This window comes from Lithobates pipiens, unplaced genomic scaffold (assembly GCF_037356315.1).
Source record: "Lithobates pipiens isolate NorthernLeopardFrog02 unplaced genomic scaffold, aLitPip1_a1.2 Scaffold_10, whole genome shotgun sequence".
NCBI lineage: Eukaryota > Metazoa > Chordata > Amphibia > Anura > Ranidae > Lithobates > Lithobates pipiens.
Window position 1 is genome coordinate 32,053,017 of NW_027507686.1, and position 23,606 is coordinate 32,076,622.

A 23,606-nucleotide genomic window follows, 5' to 3' on the forward strand; every position below is an offset into this window, starting at 1 on the left:
AAAGAATGGTTATGCTATTCAGCAAAAATTCTACAGAAAATGCTGAATTGTAAGATGCCTAAAATGACAATACAGCACGCATTACTTTAAATCTTAAAGAGGAGAAGTGAATGGATACAGTTTGCTTCAGTCTTCTGGGTTGATTTGAAACCTTTCTTTGTTTGTGAAAATTAGGTTTTGAATCATGACATAAAAAGAGAAATTGCGTCCTGTTATAGTATAACTACACAGAATAATAGATTAAGGAGTATAGGTCAGTTTAAGAGAAATAGAGCAAAGTAGGGTAATTGAAAATGTTATTATTAAAATATGTCTGTCATGTCATAATAAAATATTAGGATTGTGGTATGTAAAATGAATAAGTAAATGAAGTTATATTTTGCATTAGTTAAATTCAAAATGATACTGCATTCTATTTCAGTATCTGACTTGTAAGTCAACTAAAGAAGAGAAATGTAATATTTCTAGACCTTCCATATGAAAACAAAACCTTGAAGCTTAAGAATATCAGTTGTGGGAGAAGAATTGACAGAAGAGATTCATTTGTTATAGTTATTGTTGTCTTTTATTGTTCAATAACATTTTTCCAACTTTACAGAGTGCAAGAAGAAGAATAAGAAGAAAAAAAAGCATCAAGATCTCTAATAAGAGAGAAACTTCTAAAAACAATTGACTTTTGATTTTTGACTACTGATGAAATAATTTATCCATCAGATATATTGCAGTTTATATTTATGTATATATAATTTCAAAATCCACTTGTCATTGGGACAGAAAGTGAGGTGAAATCTTCTGATTCTTTCTGGACAGAGGCACAGACTGCAAAACAAATGTTACAGAGGTGATAACCCTTCCCTATGTTATCCAAAAAGCTTAAAAATAGATTTTGTTGCTGGAGCTACACTTTCAAAATGTATCTGTTGCAAATTAGAAACAGATTCAACTTAAGAACAAACCTACAGTCCCTATCTTGTTTGTAACCCGGGGATCGCCTATATACTGCTGTTCAGAGTAGGGCCTGTTTTTCAAAGTTAAACTTCCTGAAGCCACAGTTGGGTTTTGGGGCTAATTTTCTAAATTTCTGGATTCAGTACCAGTCCCGTTTGGTTGCACTGGGTTCTCCTTGGCTGCAGGTGTCGCTGTCACCGCCGACAAGAGTAAGAACGCAGTCTAGCTGGGTGTATTGAATGCCACGTTTTTTTTCCAGAACCAGCCCAGTGGGAGTGGTCTCCTGCTGTGCATTCTGGGAGGTGGTATTTAAGGTACTGACATCACGTGTTCGGGGCTCTGTTCCAGAGAATATTTTCAGTCTGTTTGGTTCTGGTCCTCCTGACCAGCCCCATGGCCCTCCTGGCCTGGGGTGCGGAACCATGCATTTCCAAGTCTCGGGCTAGGCAGCGCAACTGCAGGGACAGGCCTGAATGGATCTCGGGGCCTACTGATTCAAAGGTGGTCCGGTGCCGTCTCATCTAAGGGAGAGGCCCAGCAACTGGAGAAACCCCAGGGAAGGACTCTTCAGGAGAAGGCCGTGCGCAAGGCCGGCTTTTCTGAAGGAGCCTGGAGGCTCAGTTGAAGGACACTTCATAGATCTACACTCATACGGTATCGCCGGATTGGCTGAGAGATACTGGTACTGTATGATAGCTCTTTAAATTTGTCTATGTTCCTCAGTTACGCTCAAGTCTGTGGCAGAGACTTTTCTTAGCACCTAGTGAGAGGAGGTCTATCCGGGGGTTGTAAAATCCAGCTTTGAAATGGTTGCTATTCTCTGGATTTTTTCTATAAGAGACTTTCTATTTTTGCAGTCCAAAGTACCTGAATGTACTCCTAACCCTCTAACCTGAACTGTGAGACTCTGTGTCTGCTTCAAATAACCCAAAAGAAGATTAAGTGTCAGTTTCCACAGTTCTTTGGGCCATCTATCACGAGAAACCCTAGCCGGAGAAGCACTTAAGAAGGTAACGGTAAGCCCAATAAAACCAGCAGCTCCTTTGGGGGTCAGTGCTACACACATGTTAATGGATTTGAGATAAATATGCATAGAATAGTTAGGATAACATGATAAACAAAGGTAACACTTTAACAATTTCTTGTCTATAGTGACAACATGATTCACAGTATACTGGTCATAATTGCATAAATATAGTAAAATTGTTCCAATTCATATAATCATGCATTAGCATCGCTAGGGAGGTGCGGGCCGCACCCGGGTGACACCCACAAGAGGGTGACACCTGACACGGCACTGGATTGAGAGAGGCTCTCTCAGCTCTCTCCTCTTCCTCCTTTGCACACTCTGGTATCTCTGCTGTGTCTCCTTAGCTCCCCGTGATGTTCGGGGAGGGAGGAGGAGAAAATATTGTGAGGCAGACAGCTTAGGCGTCCCATAGCCCAGTGCTCGCGTGTCCTCCAGGAAGCGCAATCATCTATTATTGTGACAGGCAGGGGGGTTACATTAGTGGGATTGTACAGGGGGGTTACATTAGTGGGATTTACAGGAGGGGGTTTTCATTAGTGGGATTGCACAGGAGGGGGGTTACATTAGAGGGAATGTTACATTAGGGCATTGCACAGGGGTGCACGGGGGGTTAAATTAGGTGGATTGCACAGGGGGGGTTACATTAGAGGGATTGCACAGGAGGGGGGATTGCATGGGGGGTTACATTAGTGGGATTGCACGGGAGGGGAGGGTTACATTAGGGGGATTGCACAGGAGGGAGGAGGTTACATTAGGGGGGATTGCACAGGAGGGGCGGTTACATTAGGGAGATTACACAGGGGGGGATTTCATGGGGGGCTACATTAGGGGGATTGCACGGGAGGGGAAGGTTACATTAGGGGGATTGCACAGGAGGGGGGAGGTTACATTAGGGGGGATTGCACAGGAGAGGCGGTTACATTAGGGAGATTACACGGGGGGGGAGCTATGCTGATGCGCTAACCTGCTCAGTGCCCTGGATTGCTCAATGACTGGGGGGGGGGGGGGGTTGGTGGTGACACCAAATTTTATCGCACGAAATGACACCAACCCTAGTTACGGCACTGTAATTTTGTTAATGGTGATAATAAGATTCATAATGATCAATCTCAAAATCACATGATTGCAATGATGTAGCATAAGGCTGGGGTTCTACGCATTTCGTGGAGATATCCACTCATCAGGAGCAATACCAAAATGGATAGATCTATATTGGGACAAATAATGCAGAGTGAGTAGTTGATTGACACAAGGGGGAAGAAGGGCAGAGGAGGGATGTAATGTTTTCCAAGCACTCTTACCTACAAATGAATTGGATATACAGGATGTAGTATTTGATGGCTGAAGGTACCATGGGTAACAAACATCCCCAGGGAGCTGGTGCTGCAATTCCACGGCCGCACTGAGCACAAAGGAGTGATACAAGAGGCATCGGTGATAGTTTAGTCCCCAACTGACAATTAAGTATTGGTGCAGACTATGTAAAAGTGCCAATGATTTCCTGTGAATATGAACATTGTATAAATATATATATGTAAAGCTGTACAAGGGCAGATTAAAAGACTACAGCCTAAAGAGGCATGAAGGAGGAGTGTCAAGAGACCAGGTGAAAAGTAAAGGTACTAGATAATAGAACCCACATACCCAAACCATGAGGGGTGTGGATATAAGAAAGTACCAAGCAAACCCAGTGAATGGACCATAAACGAGCTAAATGTTACCTTGAACTTGGAAAAAAAATGTTTCTGAACTTGTTTGCGCCCCCCCCCCCCCCCCCAAAATGTTAAACGCCAGCCGCCACTGCCACACATACAGGTAGGTTACACACTCTGCATGGGGAAGGCATGAATGACAGTTAACCCTTCAGGTGAAGGTAGATGTAGTGGAGAGCCCAGTCTAAGGAGAAGGGTGACGGTGATCTCCTCCTAGGACATGGTAGTCCACTGACCCAGATACGATGATGGATAACAGCAGGAAGAGGTGTCCAGGGCCGGGCAGAGCTGCCGAGGAAAGAAGAGGAAGATCAGAGCCCGCTCTCTTCTCTCCCCTGGAGCAGCTCTGGCGGAATTTGAAAACTTTTCCCGGGCTTGGTGCTGACAGCAGTCAGGCTCCTCCTTCCACTCCCCCCCCCCCCGTGTGTGCCTTTCCGTCAGATCGCTCACATCTATTTGGAGTGGTGCTCATAGGCTGATGGAGAGGCAGCGGTGGTGGGGCTGGGAGTCGTGTTTCCCAGACAGTGCTGACACCTCGCTGCACAGTCCAGAGTCTAGCTGGGACTTGGGACTAGTCCGGATTGAGGCTAATTTCTGCACCCCCCCCCCCCCTGCGCTATACCAGTGGCTGCCTCGGGATGTCAGTGTGCTGGGGAGATGACAGGGAATCCCCTTCCATGCTGTCCACAACAAGCTTCCCTTCTGCCTGGGGGCGGCAGCTCCACCTTTAAAAATGCCGCAGAGGCCTTGAGGTAGATACAGGGGTGGATCCAGAGTCTAGTCTCGGGAGGGGCACTGCTAGAAAATGTTTTTTTTGGGGGCAATTTATATGTTAAATGGCTGGTATTGGCACTTCATCATGGCACCATAGTTGTTATGGTGTCAGGATGATTGAAGCACATTATTTCTATTATTACATTGTAACACAAAAATAAATGGTTCAACTCACCATAATGCAGAATCAGTGGGACCCCTGAGGGTGTCACTTGCCACGTCGCCTGCCACCAAATGCGGATTGTCACTTGCCACACACTGCGGATTGTCACTTGCCACACACTGCGCATTGTCACTTGCCACACACTGCACATTGTCACTTGCAATGTCACATGTAACCAAATGTGGATTGTCACTTGCCACATGACCTGCCACACATTACGGATTGTCACTTGCCACACTTTGAAGATTGTCACTTGCCCCTTTGCCTGCCACACATTGTGGATTGTCACTTGCCACATGACCTGCCACACATTACGGATTGTCACTTGCCACACTTTGCAGATTGTCACTTGCCCCTTCGCCTGACACACATTGCGGATTGTCACTTGTCATGTAGCCTGCCACACATTGCGGATTGTCACTTGCCACGTAGCCTGCCACACATTACGGATTGTCACTTGCCACGCAGCCTGCCACACATTATGGATTGTCACTTGCCACGTAGCCTGCCACACATTGCAGATTGTCACTTACCACGTAGCCTGCCATACATTGCAGATTGTCACTTGCCATGTAGCCTGCCACACATTGCGCATTGTCACTTGCCACGTAGCCTGCCACACATTGCAGATTGTCACTTGCCACGTAGCCTGTCACAGGTTGCGGATTGTCACTTGCCACATAGCCTGCCACACGTTGCAGACTGTCACTTGCCACGTAGCCTGCCACACATTGCGCATTGTCACTTGCCATGTAGCCTGCCACACATTGCAGATTGTCACTTGCCATGTAGCCTGCCACAGGTTGCGGATTGTCACTTGCCACATAGCCTGCCACACGTTGCAGACTGTCACTTGCCACGTAGCCTGCCACACATTGTGGATTGTCACTTGCCACGTCGCCTGCCATACGTTGCTAATTGTCACATGCTGTGTCACTGGTCTTTTGTTGTGTCCCAGAGTGAAGTTAGGCAGCAGAGAGATAATGTAATCTCTCTGCTGCCCACTGCTTCCCACACAGTGCAGAACTGCAGAGATGCAGGGCAGTGAGAGATGATGTCATCTCCCTGCTCCCCTGCACACCAGCTTCCTGATTGGCCCGCAGCCTGCTCACACACTGAGCCGCCCAGCTGCCCCCCCCACCCGCCCGTGCTGTCACCCGCTGAACTGCCCACCCACGCTGTCACCCACGGACCGCCCGCGCTATCACCCACGGAACCCAAACGCGGAACCGCCTAACCACGCTGTCACCCGCGGAACCGCTCACCCGCGCTGTCACACGCGGAATGACACCCGCGGAACCGCCGGTCCGCGGAACCGCCGGCCTGCGCTGTCACCCGCGGAGCCACCCGCATTCTCGGAGGAGGCAATTGCCCTGTTGCCCCCCTGGATCTGCCCCTGGGTAGATATGCCCCTGGCTGCACCCGGTAAGAGACTCTGGGCTAAGTGTCCCAATCTCGGGGCTATAGCCCCATAAGCCACCCTCTAGCAATGCCACTGCCTACCCCAATTTACGCACCTACTCTCAAGAATTAAAGTATAAATAATTGATAGATTTAAACATATATTAGTACTTTCAATTCTCATTTTTAAAATTTTTAACAATAAGAAAATATGTCATGAATCAAAGACTAATCAACACAAAGGGAACAGTACAGGGGGAGGCAGAAAGGCACAGTGGGGGGGGGGGGGGGGGGTCAGGAGGGCACAGTACAGGTTCAGGGACGCTGCCCTGGACACTGCCATTCTGGGACAGCTTAGTAAAAACATGACTATCCAAGAAAATCCAGAACAGTTGGCAAGTATGATGTAATGCAAGATTATCATGGGGCCCCCCATGCTCCAGGGGCCCTGGGCAATGCCCAGGGGTGCCCTTGCATTAAGACAGTCCTTATTTGCAGCACAGCTCTGTGTCTGATGAGGGTATTCTTCATTCCATATTTGGTTCTTGCATGTACAGTATTGCATTTTCACACCTCCAGTGTACCTGGGATAAATTAAACCCACATCCTGTGCAGACTTATATGGAAGAGGGATGTTATATGGAAGAGGAATTTCAACAGGTCAGCAGTGAGATCTCACCGATAGTGACCGATCCTCCTCCAGCCTGAGCCATGGACAAATGTTTCTTTATTTCCTCATATAGACATGAAATCCTACAATAAAAGCCTCTGCAATCAATCAGCAGCCAGGACCAGCCCAGCCCCTGCCCTGTGTAACTCTCTGCACCCGAAGCTGTCATTTACTCCAGAGATAGGATGAGGAGTGAAGGAGTTGTGCTGTGCTGCCTGCTGCTGGCCGGCCTGTGTGCAGGTGAGAGCACTACATAGGGGGCTACTACATACAGAGGGGCACACTGACTGCCACTACATACAGAGGGGCACACTGACTGCCACTACATACAGAGGGGCACACTGACAGCTACTACATACAGAGGGGCACACTGACTGCCACTACATACAGAGGGGCACACTGACTGCCACTACATACAGAGGGGCATGCTGACTGCTACTACATACAGAGGGGCACGCTGACTGTCATCACATACAGAGGGGCACGCTGACTGCTACTACATACAGAGGGGCACGCTGACTGCCACTACATACAGAGGGGCATGCTGACTGCTACTACATACAGAGGGGCACGCTGACTGTCATCACATAGAGAGGGGCACGCTGACTACTACTACATACAGAGGGGCACACTGACTGCCACTACATACAGAGGGGCATGTTGACTGCTACTACATACAGAGGGGCACGCTGACTGTCACCACATACAGAGGGGCACGCTGACTGTCACCACATACAGAGGGGCACGCTGACTGTTACTACATACAGAGGGGCATGCTGACTGCTACTACATACAGAGGGGCACACTGACTGTTACTACATACAGAGGGGCACACTGACTGTTACTACATACAGAGGGGCACACTGACTGTTGCTACATACAGAGGGGCACGCTGACTGTTAATACATATAGAGGGGCGCGCTGACTGTTAATACATACAGAGGGGCACGCTGACTGTTGCTACATACAGAGGGGCACGCTGACTGTTACTACATACAGAGGGGCACGCTGACTGTTGCTACATACAGAGGGGCACGCTGACTGTCACTACATACAGAGGGGCACGCTGACTGTTACTACATACAGAGGGGCACGCTGACTGTCACCACATACAGAGGGGCACGCTGACTGTTACTATATACAGAGGGGCACACTGACTACTTGCAGACTGACACTATATACAGATGGGCACACTGACTGCTGTAGTAGGCTAGTATCTCATACAGAGGGGCACCCTGACTACTATAGACTGGCACTATATACAGAGGAGCACACTGACTTCTGGAGGCTGGCACTATATACAGATGGGTACCCTGAGTGGTACTATATACAGAGTGGACTGACATTATATACACGACTTCTTATGAATTCTATAGAGTTAGTTCTCTGTATTGCAATGTATTTGCAAATTGTTTGAAATTAAAACTTCTCCTTTTATCTAAGTAGGTGAACCAGATTCGTTTTGTTTCTAGCTATTATGAAATTGTGCTGAGAACCCCTCCTGTATTCTTTATGTAAAACATGTAAAACATGTTTAAAGCCAGCAAATAATTATTATTATAAAGTTAATGTCCCATTCTCCTGCAGAGCTGATGTGCTGCAAAGTGGTCATTGTTCTGCACAGCGAGGGGTGACAGGTCCCCATGGGGTATGCGATATTTCATTGTTTTCCAGGGATAAACAGCGACCACATTGTCTTGCACAATGCCCGCTGGTCATGTGACCTGCGGGTATTGGGTCAGAGAAATCTGATCGTTGGTGACTCAGCATCATTTGCAAGTGTTTGCAAGCTTCACATGTATGCCAAAGCTCAGCAGAGCCAAACTTTGCCCTGGTAAAGGGCTTCTAATTTTTTTATCCCCTATATGGCACTGCAGACCTTTGGAACATTTGAAGAGATCTATCTACATCTACATGTACATGTAGTCAGGCAGCGCGCCAAAGGTGAGGCCAGGATGGGCGATATCTGAGTGCAAACACTGAGATCTCATACACGCCATGTGAGCAAAGGAGGTACACTGAGTGTACACAGATCTCCGCAGGAATGACACTTTGAGTACTATGAGTACTATGTGCATAAAAAAAAAAAAATTCTATTTAAAACATTCAAATCCTCCAACTGCCAACTACGTGTGCTAAGAAAGTTTGTTCATTTTTCTTAAGATTTTTTTTCTACATTTTCCAAAGATTTTTATAAGAATTTTGATTTGACATTGCTAGAAATTCTGTATATAGTCTTACAGAACAGGCAGTGCACAGTCCACATGGACTTTGCTGTTTAAAGGGGTTGCCCAGTCTCCTGTGAAAAAATTACTCTGAGGGGGCTGAGTGTGTGTACAGGTATAGAGGGGGGCTGAGTGCACACAGGTATGGGGGGGGGCTGAGTGCGTACAGGTTTGAGAGGGTGGCTGGGTGCGCACAGTTGTGAGGGGGCTGAGTGCGCACAGGTGTGGGGGGGGCTCAGTGCGTACAGGTGTGAGGAAGGGGGCTGAGTGTGAACAGGTGGGAGGTGGGGGGCTGAGTGCGCACAGGTGTGGGGAGGGGGGCTGAGTGCGAACAGGTGTAGGGAGGGGGGCTGAGTGCGCACGGGTGTGGGGAAGGGGGCTGAGTACGCACAAGTATGGAGAGGGTGGCTGAGTGTGTACAGGTATGAGGGGACTGAGTGTGACAGGTATGAGGGGACTGAGTGTGTACAGGTATGAGGGGACTGAGTGTGTACAGGTATGAGGGGACTGAGTGTGTACAGGTATGAGGAGGGCTGAGTGCCTACAGGTATGGGGGGGCTGAGTGTGCACAGGTGTGGGGAGGGGGGGTTGAGTGTGCACAGGTGTGGGGAGGGGGGCTGAGTGCGCACAAGTGTGGAGAGAGGGGCTGAGTGTGTACAGGTATGAGGAGGACTGAGTGCGTACAGGTATGGGGGGCTGAGTGTGCACAGGTGTGGGGAGGGGGGTTGAGTGTGCACAGGTGTGGGGCTGAGTGCACACAGGTGTGGGGAAGGGGGCTGAGTGCGCACAGGTGTGGGGAGGGGGGCTGAGTGCGCACAAGTGTGGGGAGGGGGGGTTGAGTGTGCACAGGTGTGGGGAGGGGGCTGAGTGCATACAGGTGTGGAGAAGGGGGCTGAGTGCGCACAGGTGTGGGGAAGGGGCTGAGTGCACACAGGTGTGGGGAGGGGGCTGAGTGCTCACAGGTGTGGGGAAGGGAGCTGAGTGCGCACAGGTGTGGGGAGGGGGGCTGAGTGTGCACAGGTGTGGGGAGGGGGGCTGAGTGTGCACGGGTGTGGGGAAGGGGGCTGAGTGCGCACAAGTGTGGAGAGGGGGCTGAGTGTGTACAGGTATGAGGGGACTGAGTGTGTACAGGTATGAGGGGACTGAGTGTGTACAGTTATGAGGAGGGCTGAGTGCGTACAGGTATGGGTGGGGCTGAGTGTGCACAGGTGTGGGGCTGAGTGCGCACAAGTGTGGGGAAGGGGGCTGAGTGTGCACAAGTGTGAGGAGGGGGGTTGAGTGCGCACAGGTGTGGGGAGGGAGGCTGAGTGCGCAGAAGTGTGGGGAAAGGGTTTGAGTTGCACAGGTGTGGGGAGGGGGGCTGAGTGCGCACAGGTGTGGGGAAGGGGGCTGAGTGTGCACAGGTTTGGGGAGGGGGGTTGAGTGTGCACAGGTGTGGGGAAGGGGATTGAGTGCGCACAGGTGTGGGGGGGGGGCTGAGTGCGCACAGGTGTGGGGAAGGGGGCTGAGTGCGCACAGGTGTGGGGAGGGGGGCTGAGTGCGCACAGGTGTGGGGAGGGGGCTGTGTACGCACAGGTGTGGGGAGGGGGGCTGAGTGCGCACAGGTGTGGGGAAGGGGGCTGAGTGCGCACAGGTGTGGGGAGGGGGGCTGAGTGCGCACAGGTGTGGGGAGGGGGCTGTGTACGCACAGGTGTGGGGAGGGGGGCTGATTGCGCACAGGTGTGGGGAAGGGGGCTAAGAGCGCACAGGTAAAAACTGTAGCTGCTGACATTTAAAAAGCAGCCACTCGCCTTTCCCACGATACAGCGCAGTCCTCACCCCAGCCGGTTTCACCCGTTGTCTTCTTTCCTCTGTGCCGGCATCTTAAAGAGGTTCCCAATTCCTCTCCGACCACCTTGGCGATAGGAGGCAGAGGTTCTGCTGGCTAATGTAGTTGTCTGAGCATGATGCCTCTTGCTCACACTAAGCACACTGTAGGCAGGTGCAGTCTACTTTCTCCACTGCGGGTGGCACTATCTGCAGGGGTACTGCAGTTGGAGAAAAAATCAAGAGGAACATGGTTCTTCTATGGCTTCCTGGTTCACTGGGTAAGCCTTCAGATGCTGCCACACCATGTGGCTGTAGCGACCATTTTGGGTCAAGCAGAGCCTTTTTAGGGTCCTGACTCCCAGGGATGGCGCGCTTCTGGTGAGTTGGTAGAGTTCCTGACAAGGAGGGAAAGTGTAGGGTCGTATCTCTTCTGGATACTTTCCTGATTGGGCACATTGTATCCCCTCTCAATAGACACGGTCATTACTACGTCACATACTTGTTACTGTGAGTGTATCCAACTGGATAGCGGTCATTGCTCTGCACAGTGAGGGGTGACAGGTCCCCATGGGGTATGCGATATTTCATTGTTTTCCAGGGATAAACAGCGACTGTATGGTCTTGCACAATGCCCGCTGGTCATGTGACCTGGGGGTATTGGGTCAGAGAAATCTGATCGTTGGTGACTCAGCATCATTTGCAAGTGTTTGCAAGCTTCACATGCATGCCAAATGTCAGCAGAGCCAAACTTTGCCCTGGTAAAGGGCTTCTAGTTTTTTATCCCCTATATGGCACTGCAGACCTTTGGAACATTTGAAGAGATCTATCTACATGTACATGTAGCCAGGCAGCGGGCCAAAGGCGAGGCCAGGATGGGCAATATCTGAGTGCAAACACTGAGATCTCATACACGCCATGTGAGCAAAGTAGGTACACTGAGTGTACACAGATCACCGCAGGAATCACACTTTGAGTACTTTGTGCATATAGAAAAAAAAATATATATTCTATTTAAAATTCAAATCCTCCAACTGCCAACTACGTGTGCTAAGAAAGTTTGTTTATTTTTCTTATCATTAGTCGGGTCAAATTGAAGTTTGTTTTCAACCGCAGTGATAAGAAAAGGATCGGGATGGAAAAGTTTTCTTGAAAAAACACATTTCTAACCGTGTATGTGGATTTTGCTGGGTAAAATCCATTCACTCGAAAATCGAATGTTAAAAGCAAATGAAATCTTTCAAGCGACATTTGAATGTTTTTTTTGAGAATTTTTGTATACATTTTCCAAAGATTTTTATAAGAATTTTCATTTGACATTGCTAGAAATTCTGTATATAGTCTTACAGAACAGGCAGTGCACAGTCCACATGGACTTTGCTGTTTAAAGGGGTTGCCCAGTCTCCTGTGAAAAAATTACTGTGAGGGGGCTGAGTGCGTACAGGTATGGGGGGGGGAATGAGTGCGTACATGTATGGGGGGGGCTGAGTGCGTACAGGTATGGAGGGGGCTGAGTCCGTACAGGTATGGAGGGGGCTGAGTCCGTACAGGTATGGAGGGGGCTGAGTGCGTACAGGTATGGGGGGGGGAATGAGTGCGTACATGTATGGGGGGGCTGAGTGCGTACAGGTATGGAGGGGGCTGAGTCCGTACAGGTATGGAGGGGGCTGAGTCCGTACAGGTATGGAGGGGGCTGAGTGCGTACAGGTATGGAGGGGGCTGAGTGTGTATGGGTATGGAGGGGGGCTGAGTGCGTACAGGTATGGGGGGACTGAGTGCGTACAGGTATGGGGGGGGGAATGAGTGCGTACATGTATGGGGGGGCTGAGTGCGTACAGGTATGGAGGGGGCTGAGTCCGTACAGGTATGGAGGGGGCTGAGTCCGTACAGGTATGGAGGGGGCTGAGTGCGTACAGGTATGGAGGGGGCTGAGTGTGTATGGGTATGGAGGGGGGCTGAGTGCGTACAGGTATGGGGGGACTGAGTGCGTACAGGTATGGAGGGGGCTGAGTGTGTACGGGTATGGAGGGGGGCTGAGTGCGTACAGGTATGGGGTGGCTGAGTGCATACAGGTATGGGGGGGGCTGAGTGCATACAGGTATGGGGGAGCTGAGTGTGTACAGGTATGAGGGGGCTGAGTGCGTACAGATATGGAGGGGGGCTGAGTGTGTGCAGGTATGGGGGGCTGAGTGTGTACAGGTATGGGGGGCTGAGGCTGAGTGCTTACAGGTATGGGGGGGCTGAATGCATTCAGGTATGTGGGGGGCTGAGTGTGTACAGGTATGGGGGGCTGAATGCGTACAAGTATGTGGGGGGCTGAGTGTGTACAGGTATGAGGGGGCTGAGTGCGTACAGATATGGAGGGGGGCTGAGTGTGTGCAGGTATGGGGGGCTGAGTGTGTACAGGTATGGGGGGCTGAGGCTGAGTGCTTACAGGTATGGGGGGGCTGAATGCATTCAGGTATGTGGGGGGCTGAGTGTGTACAGGTATGGGGGGCTGAATGCGTACAAGTATGTGGGGGGCTGAGTGTGTACAGGTATGGGGGGGTTGAGTGCGTACAGGTATGGAGGGGGCTGAGTGTGTACAGGTATGGAGGGGGATAGAGTGTGTACAGGTATGGGGGGGCTGAGTGCATACAGGTATGGGGGGCTGAGTGCGTACAGGTATGCGGGAGCTGAGTGTGTACAGGTATGAGGGGGCTGAGTGCGTACAGGTATGGAGGGGGGCCAAGTGTGTGCAGGTATGGGGGGCTGAGTGAGTACAGGTATGGGGGGCTGAGGCTAAGTGCATACAGGTATGGGGGGTGCTGAATGCGTACAGGTATGTGGGGGGCTGAGTGTGTACAGGTATGGGGGGGCTGAATGCGTACAGGTATGTGGGGGGCTGAGTGTGTACAGGTATGGGGGGGTTGAGTGCATACAGGTATGTGGGGGGCTGAGTGCATACAGGTATGTGGGGGGCTGAGTGCGTTCAGGTATGGGGGGGCTGAGTGCATACAGGTATGGGGGGTCTAAGTGCATACAGCTGTGAGGGGGGCTGAGTGCGCACAAGTGTGGGGAGGAGGACTGAGTGCGCACAGGTGTGAGGGGGGTTGAGTGCGTACAGGTATGGGGGGCTGAGTGCCTACAGCTGTGAGGGGGGCTGAGTGCGCACAGGTGTGAGGGGGAGCTGAGTGCGCACAGGTATGGGAAGGGCTGAGTGCGCAGAGGTGTGGGGAGGGGGGCTGGGTAAAATCTGTACCCGCTGACATTTAAAAAGCAGCCGCTGTCTTCTTTCCTCTGCGGCGGTATCTTAAAGAGGTTCCCACTTCTGCTCCAACCACCTAGGCGATAGGAAGCAGAAGTTCTACTGGCTAATGTAGTTGTCTGAGCATGATCCCTCTTGCTCATGCTAAGCCAACTGTAGGCAGGTGTGGTCTACTTTCTCCACTGCAGGTGACACTATCTGCAGTGGTACTGCAGTTGGAGAATAAGTCAAGAGGAACATGGTTCTTCTATGGCTTCCTGGTTCACTGGGTAAGCCATCAGATTGGATGTTGCCACACCATGTGGCTGTAGCGACCATCTTGGGTCAGGCAGAGTCTTTTTAGGGTCCTGACTCCCAGGAATGGTACGCTTCTGGTGAGTTGGTAGAGTAGGGACAGGTACCCTGTCAGTAATAGTGCTAGGGAAAGGTTCCTGACGAGGAGGGAAAGTGTAGGTTGCATCTCTTCTGGATACTTTCCTGATTGGGCACTAGACTGCCAGGCCACATGTATCCAACTGGATAGCGGCCCCACCAGGCTGGTTGTAAATTGTTGCTGCATCACTTCAATACAAATTTTTTGTTGCACCTGGCATGTGACATGTGAATTATTGTCGCCGCACTCACTGCACCCCACCTACACACCATTTCCCTGCTTCCTTCTTTGCACAGTGATATCAATCAGTGAATTGTCTTTTCTTTGATAGCAGGAGGCGAGGATGGAAGACCTCTGGTGGGTACACGGTACGGCAAACTGCTCGGCAAAACGGTGACGGTCAAAGAAACGGACAGACAGGTTCATGCCTTCTATGGGGTCCCTTTCGCTAAGCCTCCAGTGGGGCCACTACGTTTTGCAGCATCAGGACCCCCTGAAAGCTGGAATGGGGTGAGAGAGGCCACCGAACAGCCTCCCATGTAAGTACACCGGGGGTAGAGGAGATGGGAGCTGATTGGCCAGACACTTTCCCCACAGGCCAATTCTGAAACTTCGCTCCAACATGTAAAAATCTACTTTCTTTTGCTAGAAAACTACTCAGAACCCACAAACATTATATATATATATATATATATATATATATATATATATATATATATATATTTTTAGCACAGGCCCTATAGAATAGAATGGTGGGTGTTGCAATTTTTTATGTCGCACAATGTTTGCACAGTGGTTTTTCAAATGCAATTTTTTGGGGAAAAAACACATTCATGAATTAAAAAAAAAAAACCCTAAAGCTAGTTAAATTTTTTTGTTGTGAAATGTAAAAGATGCTATGCTGAGTAAATAGATACCTAACATGTCACATTTTAAAATTCATCTGCCCATGGAATGGTGGAAAACTACGGTGCTTAAAATTCTCCACATGTGATGCTTTAAATGCCTGACGTTCGTGACAATACCTCACATGTGTGGTTTGTGCGTAAGCATGATAGGATAGGGGTGCTTTAAATTTTTTTGTATAAAAAATAAATAAATAAATAAAATGTATACTTTTTTTGGATGAACTTTATTGCTATCACAAGGGATGAACAACATCTCTTGTGACAGCATGGGTCGTGACAGGTCCTCTTTATGAAGAGATCTGGGGTCTATTAGACCCCAAATCTCTTGTCTAGCCTCCCATGCAGCCAATCAGACACAGATCAGTCTGATCGGCTGCTTTCCTGACCACTGGTGGCCAGGTAAACAAAGACGCAGAACCAGAAGTGACAAACTACTCATCGCTCCTGGTTTCCAGGGTTAGAGTGAGGAACAAGGTCAGTTCCTCACTCTCTGTTCAGGGCAGTAGTCACCGCCGGCCGCATCGCTCCCAGACTCCTCGATGGGACAAAAGAACCCATGAAAGGTGGCTGCGGGAGGGGGGTTGGGACCCCTTTCCGCCACCTGCAGGCGTGATCATGTGGCTAATTGGCCACTCGGATCACTTCTGCCTAAAAGGGAATCGCTGGCTTAAAACATACATACCATGGACGTCCTCCCGGTGGGAAGTGGTTAAAAATAATATTAAAGTAGATGTGAACTCAATCACTGATAGGTTATGGTAATAATCAATCGATTTAAATCTGCAGCGTTCATTAAAATAATCCCTGGTGATCCTGCCATGAAAATCCTTGCTCAGCCACTTTCTGTTTATAAGGTGACAACTGTCTATTTATCTCACTGTTACAAGCACCCCTAGTGGAGACTACAAGCAGCTCACCAACAAGAATCCACTGTCACCATCAGGAGTCCAGCAAGTTTAGCCATACATCTTATGGTCAGAGGGGACTAAAGCAATCAAAAGTCCCTCCAAACAAATCAGTAAGACATGAAAATACCTTCTGTTGTAGGAAGGCTTTACTGATTCAGTCAGAGGCCTTTTTGATTGTTTTACTCTTTTCATGCCATTATCTGTATGGTTATACTCTCTTGTTTGGTCCCAAGCCTAACCCCATAGAGCAGTGGTCATCAACCCCGTCCTCAGGGCCCACTAACAGGCCGGGTTTTATATATTACCTTGGGGGAGATGCAGACTAGAATACTGCAATCACTGAGCAGAAAATTATATCACCTGTGATGTATTTCAGTTATCTTGCGAACCTGGCCTGTTAGTGGGCCCTGAGGACAGGAGTTGATGATCACTGCCATAGAAGACATGGTTTCCATATACTGCACTGACGCCCTCAAACCTCTCTGCAGTTTGGAATAAGTATCTCTATAACAGTGGTCCTCAGCCTGGGGGTTGAATGATGATTTGCCAGGGGTCATCGAATCCTGGGCTGTTCCTGGAGCCCACAACCACCCACTCAGCCTCTTCGCAGCCACCCATTCAGTTCACGGCATGGCTGGGGGGCAGAGACTAGAGGTCCGCTGACTGGTGAGGAATGTGAAGTGGGAGGGGCTGGAGGAGACCCCATCTCTTCATTTAGACATAGGTGTCACTGCTACGAGACACCACAAAGTCAGAGACAATGTGAAGCCGGAGACACTGAGTGAGTAACATTACCTATGATTATAGTTGCCATTAAAAGTCCCCACTACAGTTCTCAGATCAGCAGATGACCTTGATCAAGAGCACCCAAGTTGGCTGATCAGAACTTCCCCCAGAACTGCCACTCATCCCATTCACCCCCCCCTCCCACACCAGTACTGCCACTCATCCCATTCACCCCCCCCCCCCCCCCCACACCAGTACTGCCACTCATCCCATTCATTATGCATGCATTATGGTGAAAAACCTTCTGTGCTGAACACCACCCCCCCCAGATCCTGTAGCCCCGTAATTCCCGCAACAGAAACCAGCACACCAGCTCCGGCCGGTGTCTCGTGTCCTGATTGGATAGGTTGATAGCAACGCAGCCATTGGCTCCGGCTCCTGTCAATCAAATCCAATGAAGCAGGTGCAGGGGGCAAAGCCGAGTCCTGCTATGTCAGGACACGGGAGCACGCCCACATGGGTGTTCCATAGGAGAGCGCTTCTCCGACGGGACCCTTGAGAAGAGGAGCCAGGAGCACCGCAGATGGACCCCAGAAGAGGAGGATTGGGGCTACTCTGTGCATAACCAACTTCACAGAGGAGGTAAGTAGGACATGTGTTTTTTTTTTTTTTTGTTTAACTGAACCTTTACAACCCCATTAATTCGTGTTCAGAATTTGTTTCATATATTCGAATTCCATTTGATATTGAATTTATTCTATTTGAAATTCAAATTTTGGAAGATGATTATATTCTTTCTATTTCATTATATTCTATTGTTTGTTATATTGTACTGTTATATTCTTTTCTATTCAATTTCAAATTTATTCTATTAGATTTTCAGAAGATGGTTATATTGTTAGATTCTTTCTAGTCTGTTTTTTTTCTATCCTATTCTATTCTATTCTTTTGAATTCTACTATTTTATTTTCTATTCTATTCAAATTTATTCTATTTTAATAGATTCTTTATATTCTATTTTTTTCTATTTTCTTTTCGTTTCTCTTCTATTCTATTCTTTTCTATATGGATCCAAATGTATTATATTAGAAATTGGAATTTCAGAAGAAGATTATATTCTTTTTTTTTTTTTTTTTTCACAATAAGGGTTGTTAACCAGGGAGGTGAGAGGACCGGGGGTTGATGAGATCATGTGTTTTGATGCAGTCTTGTGGAAAATCTTTAATGTGGTGTTAATGACTGGGTTCCCTTTGATGTTGAGCAGAATAGAAGAGTACCTTGTCCAGGGCAAGAATGGGACATTAAGATCTGAACTCGCTCTTTCAAGTCTCACCCAATCTTTGCAGTTTCCGTGGCAGTGCCAATCAATGATTCTGGCAAGTTGTGATGCGAAATAGTACTTTTTAAAATCAGGTAAACCTATACCCCTTTTGATTTGGGTCTTTGTAAAAAGTTGAGACTTATGCGAGGTTTCTTTTTTGCCCAGAGAAAGGCACTCTGCATTCTGTTTACTTGCTTGATAAGGAGTCTGGAATGTCAATATGGAGGGTATGAAATAAGTAGAGCAGTCTTCTTTATATTGTTTTGTTTTTTTTCTATTCTATCCCAATTTAAGTTTCAGAAGATGGTTGTATTCTTTCTAATTTATTTTATTCTATTTTTTTATTCCCTTATTTTCTATTTTATTAATTTTTTTCCTGTTTTATTCTATTCCTTATATCCTATCCCTTTTATTTTCTATTCTTTTCTTTTCTTTTCTGTTTTATTCTCTTTGAATGTGATTTGAAAACAATTCTAATCCTGTTCAAAAACTATTTGAATTTGAATTTCATCCCAAAATTTTTTTTCATTATTTTGGATTCGTTTAAATTCATTCCTATTGTCATTCGGTAATTGGGATACATCTTAATAATGAAGAATTCGTCCGAATTTTGATTTGAATAGAACATGTCTAGCGAAGGGAGAGGGAGCTCACCGCAAAAATTAGAGCGAGAGCAATAATTCTAGCACTAGATCTCCTCTGTAACACTAAAAAGGTAACCTGTAAAAGTGCTACTAAACCCAGGACCCTGCATTCACTATATCTGGTCTCACACAGTACACAGAACACGGAAATACAGTTATTTTAGTAACTATGAACTGCTAAATACCGTTTCTCATCAGCAGTATGTAGCAGTCTTGTGACTTCTATCAGTGTTCAGCCAAGCACTGGTTAAAGCTTGGAGGAGGAGTTTTTAACTGTCCTATCAGACTGCAGGGCCCCTGACCCTCTGTCTGGACAGTGCTTACTGGCCCTGTGCTGATCACATGAACTCTCCCAAGAAAAATATAAACTTCTCTAGCAATACACACCAAACTGACCATGTGCAGCCTGACTCCATAGGCTCTGTGTTATAAGGAAATTATCAGGGGATAGTGGAAGAAGGGGGAAGATCAGAGAAGACAGGATCAAACAGCATTTTTACACAATGCAGAGGATTAACCCCTTAGGTTCCACAGTGAGTATAACGAGCACGCTTTACTGCATATACAGACTGAAATTACTGTTGTGGGTGTCGTAACACTTTAAGTACCATCGTTTCTCACCATTCCACACGCATGTGCAGTTTTAAAGTGTAACTATTTACTTAACGTAACATCTTTCACATAAAAAAAAATTGGGGTGTATATAATGTTTTTTGTTGTTCTTTAATTTTTTCCCCTAAAACTGAGTTTGAAAAACCGCTGTGTAAATACCGTGTGACATAAAAAATTGCAACGATCGCCCAAAAAAAAAAGAAAAATGTTATATATATATATATATATATATATATATATATAATGTTTGGGGGTTCTAAGTGTCAGAAAAAATCTGGTCTTCAAGTGGTGTTAATAGGATAATATATTAAAATGTACAGATACATAGTTACACTTCCTGCCACAGCCAGCCATTGGTTTGTTACATTGGGGCAACTTTTCTGTCAACTTTGTGCTGACAACCGTCACTGACCTTTTCCACCCACATAAATATTAACTATACTGTATATTCAGACAAAGAAAAAAATCCGTCACGCTTCTACTTTTCTTCTATAGTTACAGCTCTCGGGAGGGGGTGCTGAATGTTTTAGGTCCAGTTTACATTCACTTTATTTACTTTTCAACTGTCATTGAACCAAGGGACATTATCCACCCACATAGATATTTACTTATAGAAATAACCAGTTTTCCTTTTTAATGTTTATAAAAAAAAATTATATTCACATTGCTTCACTTTTTCCACATTTTGTTATGCTACAACCCTATTCCAAAATTGATTGAATTCATTATTTTCCTCAAAATTCTATAAACCATACTTCATAATGATAATGCATAAAAAGTTTGTTTGAAATCTTTGCAAGTTTCTTTAAAAAAAAAAAACGAAAAAAAAAAAAATCCCATGTCCATAAGTATTCACAGCCTTCGTCGTGACACTCACACTTGAGCTCAGATGCATCCTGTTCCCACTGATCATCCTTGAGATGTTTCTACAACTTGATTGGAGTCCACCTATGGTAATTCAGTTGATTGGACATGATTTGGAAAGGCACACACCTGTCTATATAAGGTCCCACAAATTAACAGTGCATGTCAGAGCACAAACCCAAGCCATGAAGTCCAAGGAATTGTCTGTAGACCTCCAAGACAGGATTGTATGGAGGCACAGATCTGGGGAAGGGTACAGAACACAGTGGCCTTCATCATCTATAAATGTAAGCCCCCGTACACACGGTCGGAGAATCCGTCGGAATGTGTCCTATCGGACCGTGTTGTTGGATAATCCGACTGTGTGTGGTATGCATCGGACTGTTTCCGTCGGAATATCCGTCGGACCAAATTTTCCAACTTGTTGGAAATACTCCGGACATACTCCGATCATGTGTAGAGAATTCTGATCGGACAAAGTGCCACGCATGCTCAGATCAAATTCCTACATCAAAGCTATTGGCTACTAGCCTGAACGTAGTCCCATCGTAACGAAATTACGTCATCACGTTCTGAATGATCGGATTTTTCGACAACTTTGTCCGACCGTGTGTATGCAACAGTTTCAGACACAATCCGACGGACAAAATCCGACGGATTTGGTTGGCAGAATGTCCGACCCTGTGTACGGGGGCTTAGAGGTTTGGAACCAATCAGGGACTCTTCCTAGTGCCAAACAGTGATTGGGGGAGAAGACTCTTAGGGAGGTGACCAAGAACCAGATGGTCACTCTAAGCCCTTGTACACACGGTCGGAAAATCCGTTGGAATGTGTCCTATCGGACCGTGTTGTCGGATAATCCGTGTGTGGTATGCATCGGACTGATTCCGCCGGAATATCCGTCAGACCCAATTTTCCAACTTGTTGGAAATATTTTCCGACCAACTGGTCCGATCGGACATACTCCGATCGTGTGTAGAGAATTTTGATCGGACCAAGTGCCACGCATGCTCAGATCAAATTCCTACATCAAAGCTATTGGCTACTAGCCTGAATGTAGTCCAATCGTAACGAAATAACGTCATCACGTTCTGAATGATCGGATTTTTCAACAACTGAGTCCGACCGTGTGTATGCAACAGTTTCAGACAACATCTGACGGACAAAATCCGACGGATTTGGTTGGCAGAATGTCTGACCGTGTGTACAAGGGCTAACAGAGCTCCAGTGTTTCTCTGTGGAGAGAGGAGAACCTTCCAGAGGAACAACCATCTCTGCGGCACTCCACCAATCAGGAGTGTATGGTGGAGTGACCAGACGGAAGCCTCTCCTCAGTAAAAGGCACATGACAGCAGCCTGGAGTTCGCCAAAAGGCACCTGAAGGATTTTTCGACCACGAGAAACCAAATTCTATGGTCTGATGAAACAAGGATTGAACTCTTTGGCCTGAATGGCGAGTGTCAAATCCTTAAAGCTCATCTAAATCCAAGAAAAACCTTTTTTGATCGTATTGCAGTTTAGGTGTCTGCCTGTCTTGTCTTGGTCCTGGTGTGGTGCCACCTCTAGGATGGTACATATGTAAACAACCTCCATAAAGTGTGTGTGGGCTCTCCTCTCCCTGAGATCCTCCATTTGCTCTGAGCTGATATCCATATTTTCTCTTTCAGGTGTCTGCAGAGCACGGAAGGGATGCAAATCCTTATAGATCTGATCAAAGCTAAACTCAAGCTCCCACCCACATCTGAGGACTGCCTGTACCTCAATGTCTTCACTCCGGCTGACCGCGGACAAAACGCCAAACTACCCGTGAGTTCCAGAAGTGCTTCAGATTATGGGAGGTATTGCCGGATTGTAGAAGTCGTCAGAAAACATTTTATCGATCTGTTGTGATGGCCAATGTACAGAATATCTGTACAATATTTCCTTTGTTCATGACTCTGACGGCTTGTAGAATCCAGCAGGCATTTCTTTGTGTGGTCACATGTCCCCCTCCCTGAGCCTACCTACCTGAAATGTGAAACTGTCAAAGCTGCAGTTTACAGACAGCCCCTAGAGGTTGCAAACAAAGGTCTGTACCTTTTCCTTCTGATATTTCAGGAATCGGCATAAGCACAGTTTTTGCTGTCAGGCTGATATGAAAGTTTAGCTGTTGTGAAAAGAGTAGTTGCAGTTTAAAGGGAACCTGTCATAAAAGACAGCGAGGTTGCTATTGATTAGTTCTCCCTCTGAAAATGCAAGCTGCCAGGAAGTCATATGATGCCATAAGTAAGTATTTTGAGTGCTATTTTTTTTTTTATCATTTTGGATAGAGTAAGGGAGGGTTATAACCCCTGTCAGTCTTTTTTTTTGCCATCTTTGACCCATTGGGGAGATTTCCTCTCACTTCCTGTTCCGTAGTCAAAACGGGAAGTGAGAGGAAAGATCTTCAAAGTAAGTAATTTCCTGGTTGTCACTAGAACTAGTGTCCCTATTTAATATATCCCCCTATTCCTGTTGTGGGGGACAACCCAAAATTAGGGATTTTCTTATATTTTCGATGATAATGGTGAACAGGACAAATAGGATGACAGACAGTAATAAAAAAACTCCACTCCATTCAAATGTATTTTTACATTTTTTTTTTTATATTTCTAAAAATGGCTTCCATTACCAGCTGAGTAGATCGTGCTATGATGGCACAGACCGGTCACTGTGGCAGTGCACTTGATTTTTAGGGCCCAGCTCACTGTTGGTTCCCACTAATGTCACCATATTTGCAGATCATGGTTATGACTCTCAGTACGGATGTGTGGGAATCCATCCTTTACTGGTATAAAGGACGGTGACATGCATTAAGGTCCGAAGGTTATTGACCCTTTATTGATTATCTCCAGGTGATGGTGTTTATTCATGGAGGTGGATTAATTATGGGAGGAGCCATGATGTTTGAGGGTTCTGCGCTGAGTGCCCATGAAAATGTCATCGTCCTATCCATCCAGTACCGCCTGGGGATTCTGGGATTCTTGAGGTAATGCACCATACACATCTCTCAAAACAATTGTTGGGTACATAGATTTAGGCAAAAAAAAGAAAAAACTAACAAGTTAGTTAAACCGCGCTCTCTTACAAAGTGCATAAACATCAAAATGGTTAACACGACAGAACTAATAAAAAATTGCAAACACCGTGACGTGCTTAACCACCGCAATACCAGGCACTTAAACACCTTCCTGCCCAGACCAATTTTGAGCTTTCAGCGCTGTCGCACTTTGAATGACAATTGCGCGGTCATGCT

At 47.1% G+C, this 23,606-nt stretch overlaps 1 protein-coding gene across 2 annotated transcripts in view; it reads left to right on the forward strand.

The window, feature by feature from the left end:
* Positions 1–6,779: 6,779 nt before the first annotated feature.
* Positions 6,780–23,606, forward strand: part of LOC143929061 (uncharacterized) — a 71,224-nt gene continuing 54,397 nt past the window's right edge. The window contains exons 1-4 of one of the 2 annotated variants that reach the window (XM_077453389.1): positions 6,780–6,938; positions 14,681–14,888; positions 22,000–22,138; positions 23,206–23,339. In XM_077453389.1, coding sequence (XP_077309515.1) covers positions 6,884–6,938; positions 14,681–14,888; positions 22,000–22,138; positions 23,206–23,339 — 536 coding nt within the window. In that variant the 5' untranslated portion in view covers positions 6,780–6,883. The remainder of the gene's footprint in view (positions 6,939–14,680; positions 14,889–21,999; positions 22,139–23,205; positions 23,340–23,606) is intronic. The other variant, XM_077453390.1, reaches the window with a different exon arrangement.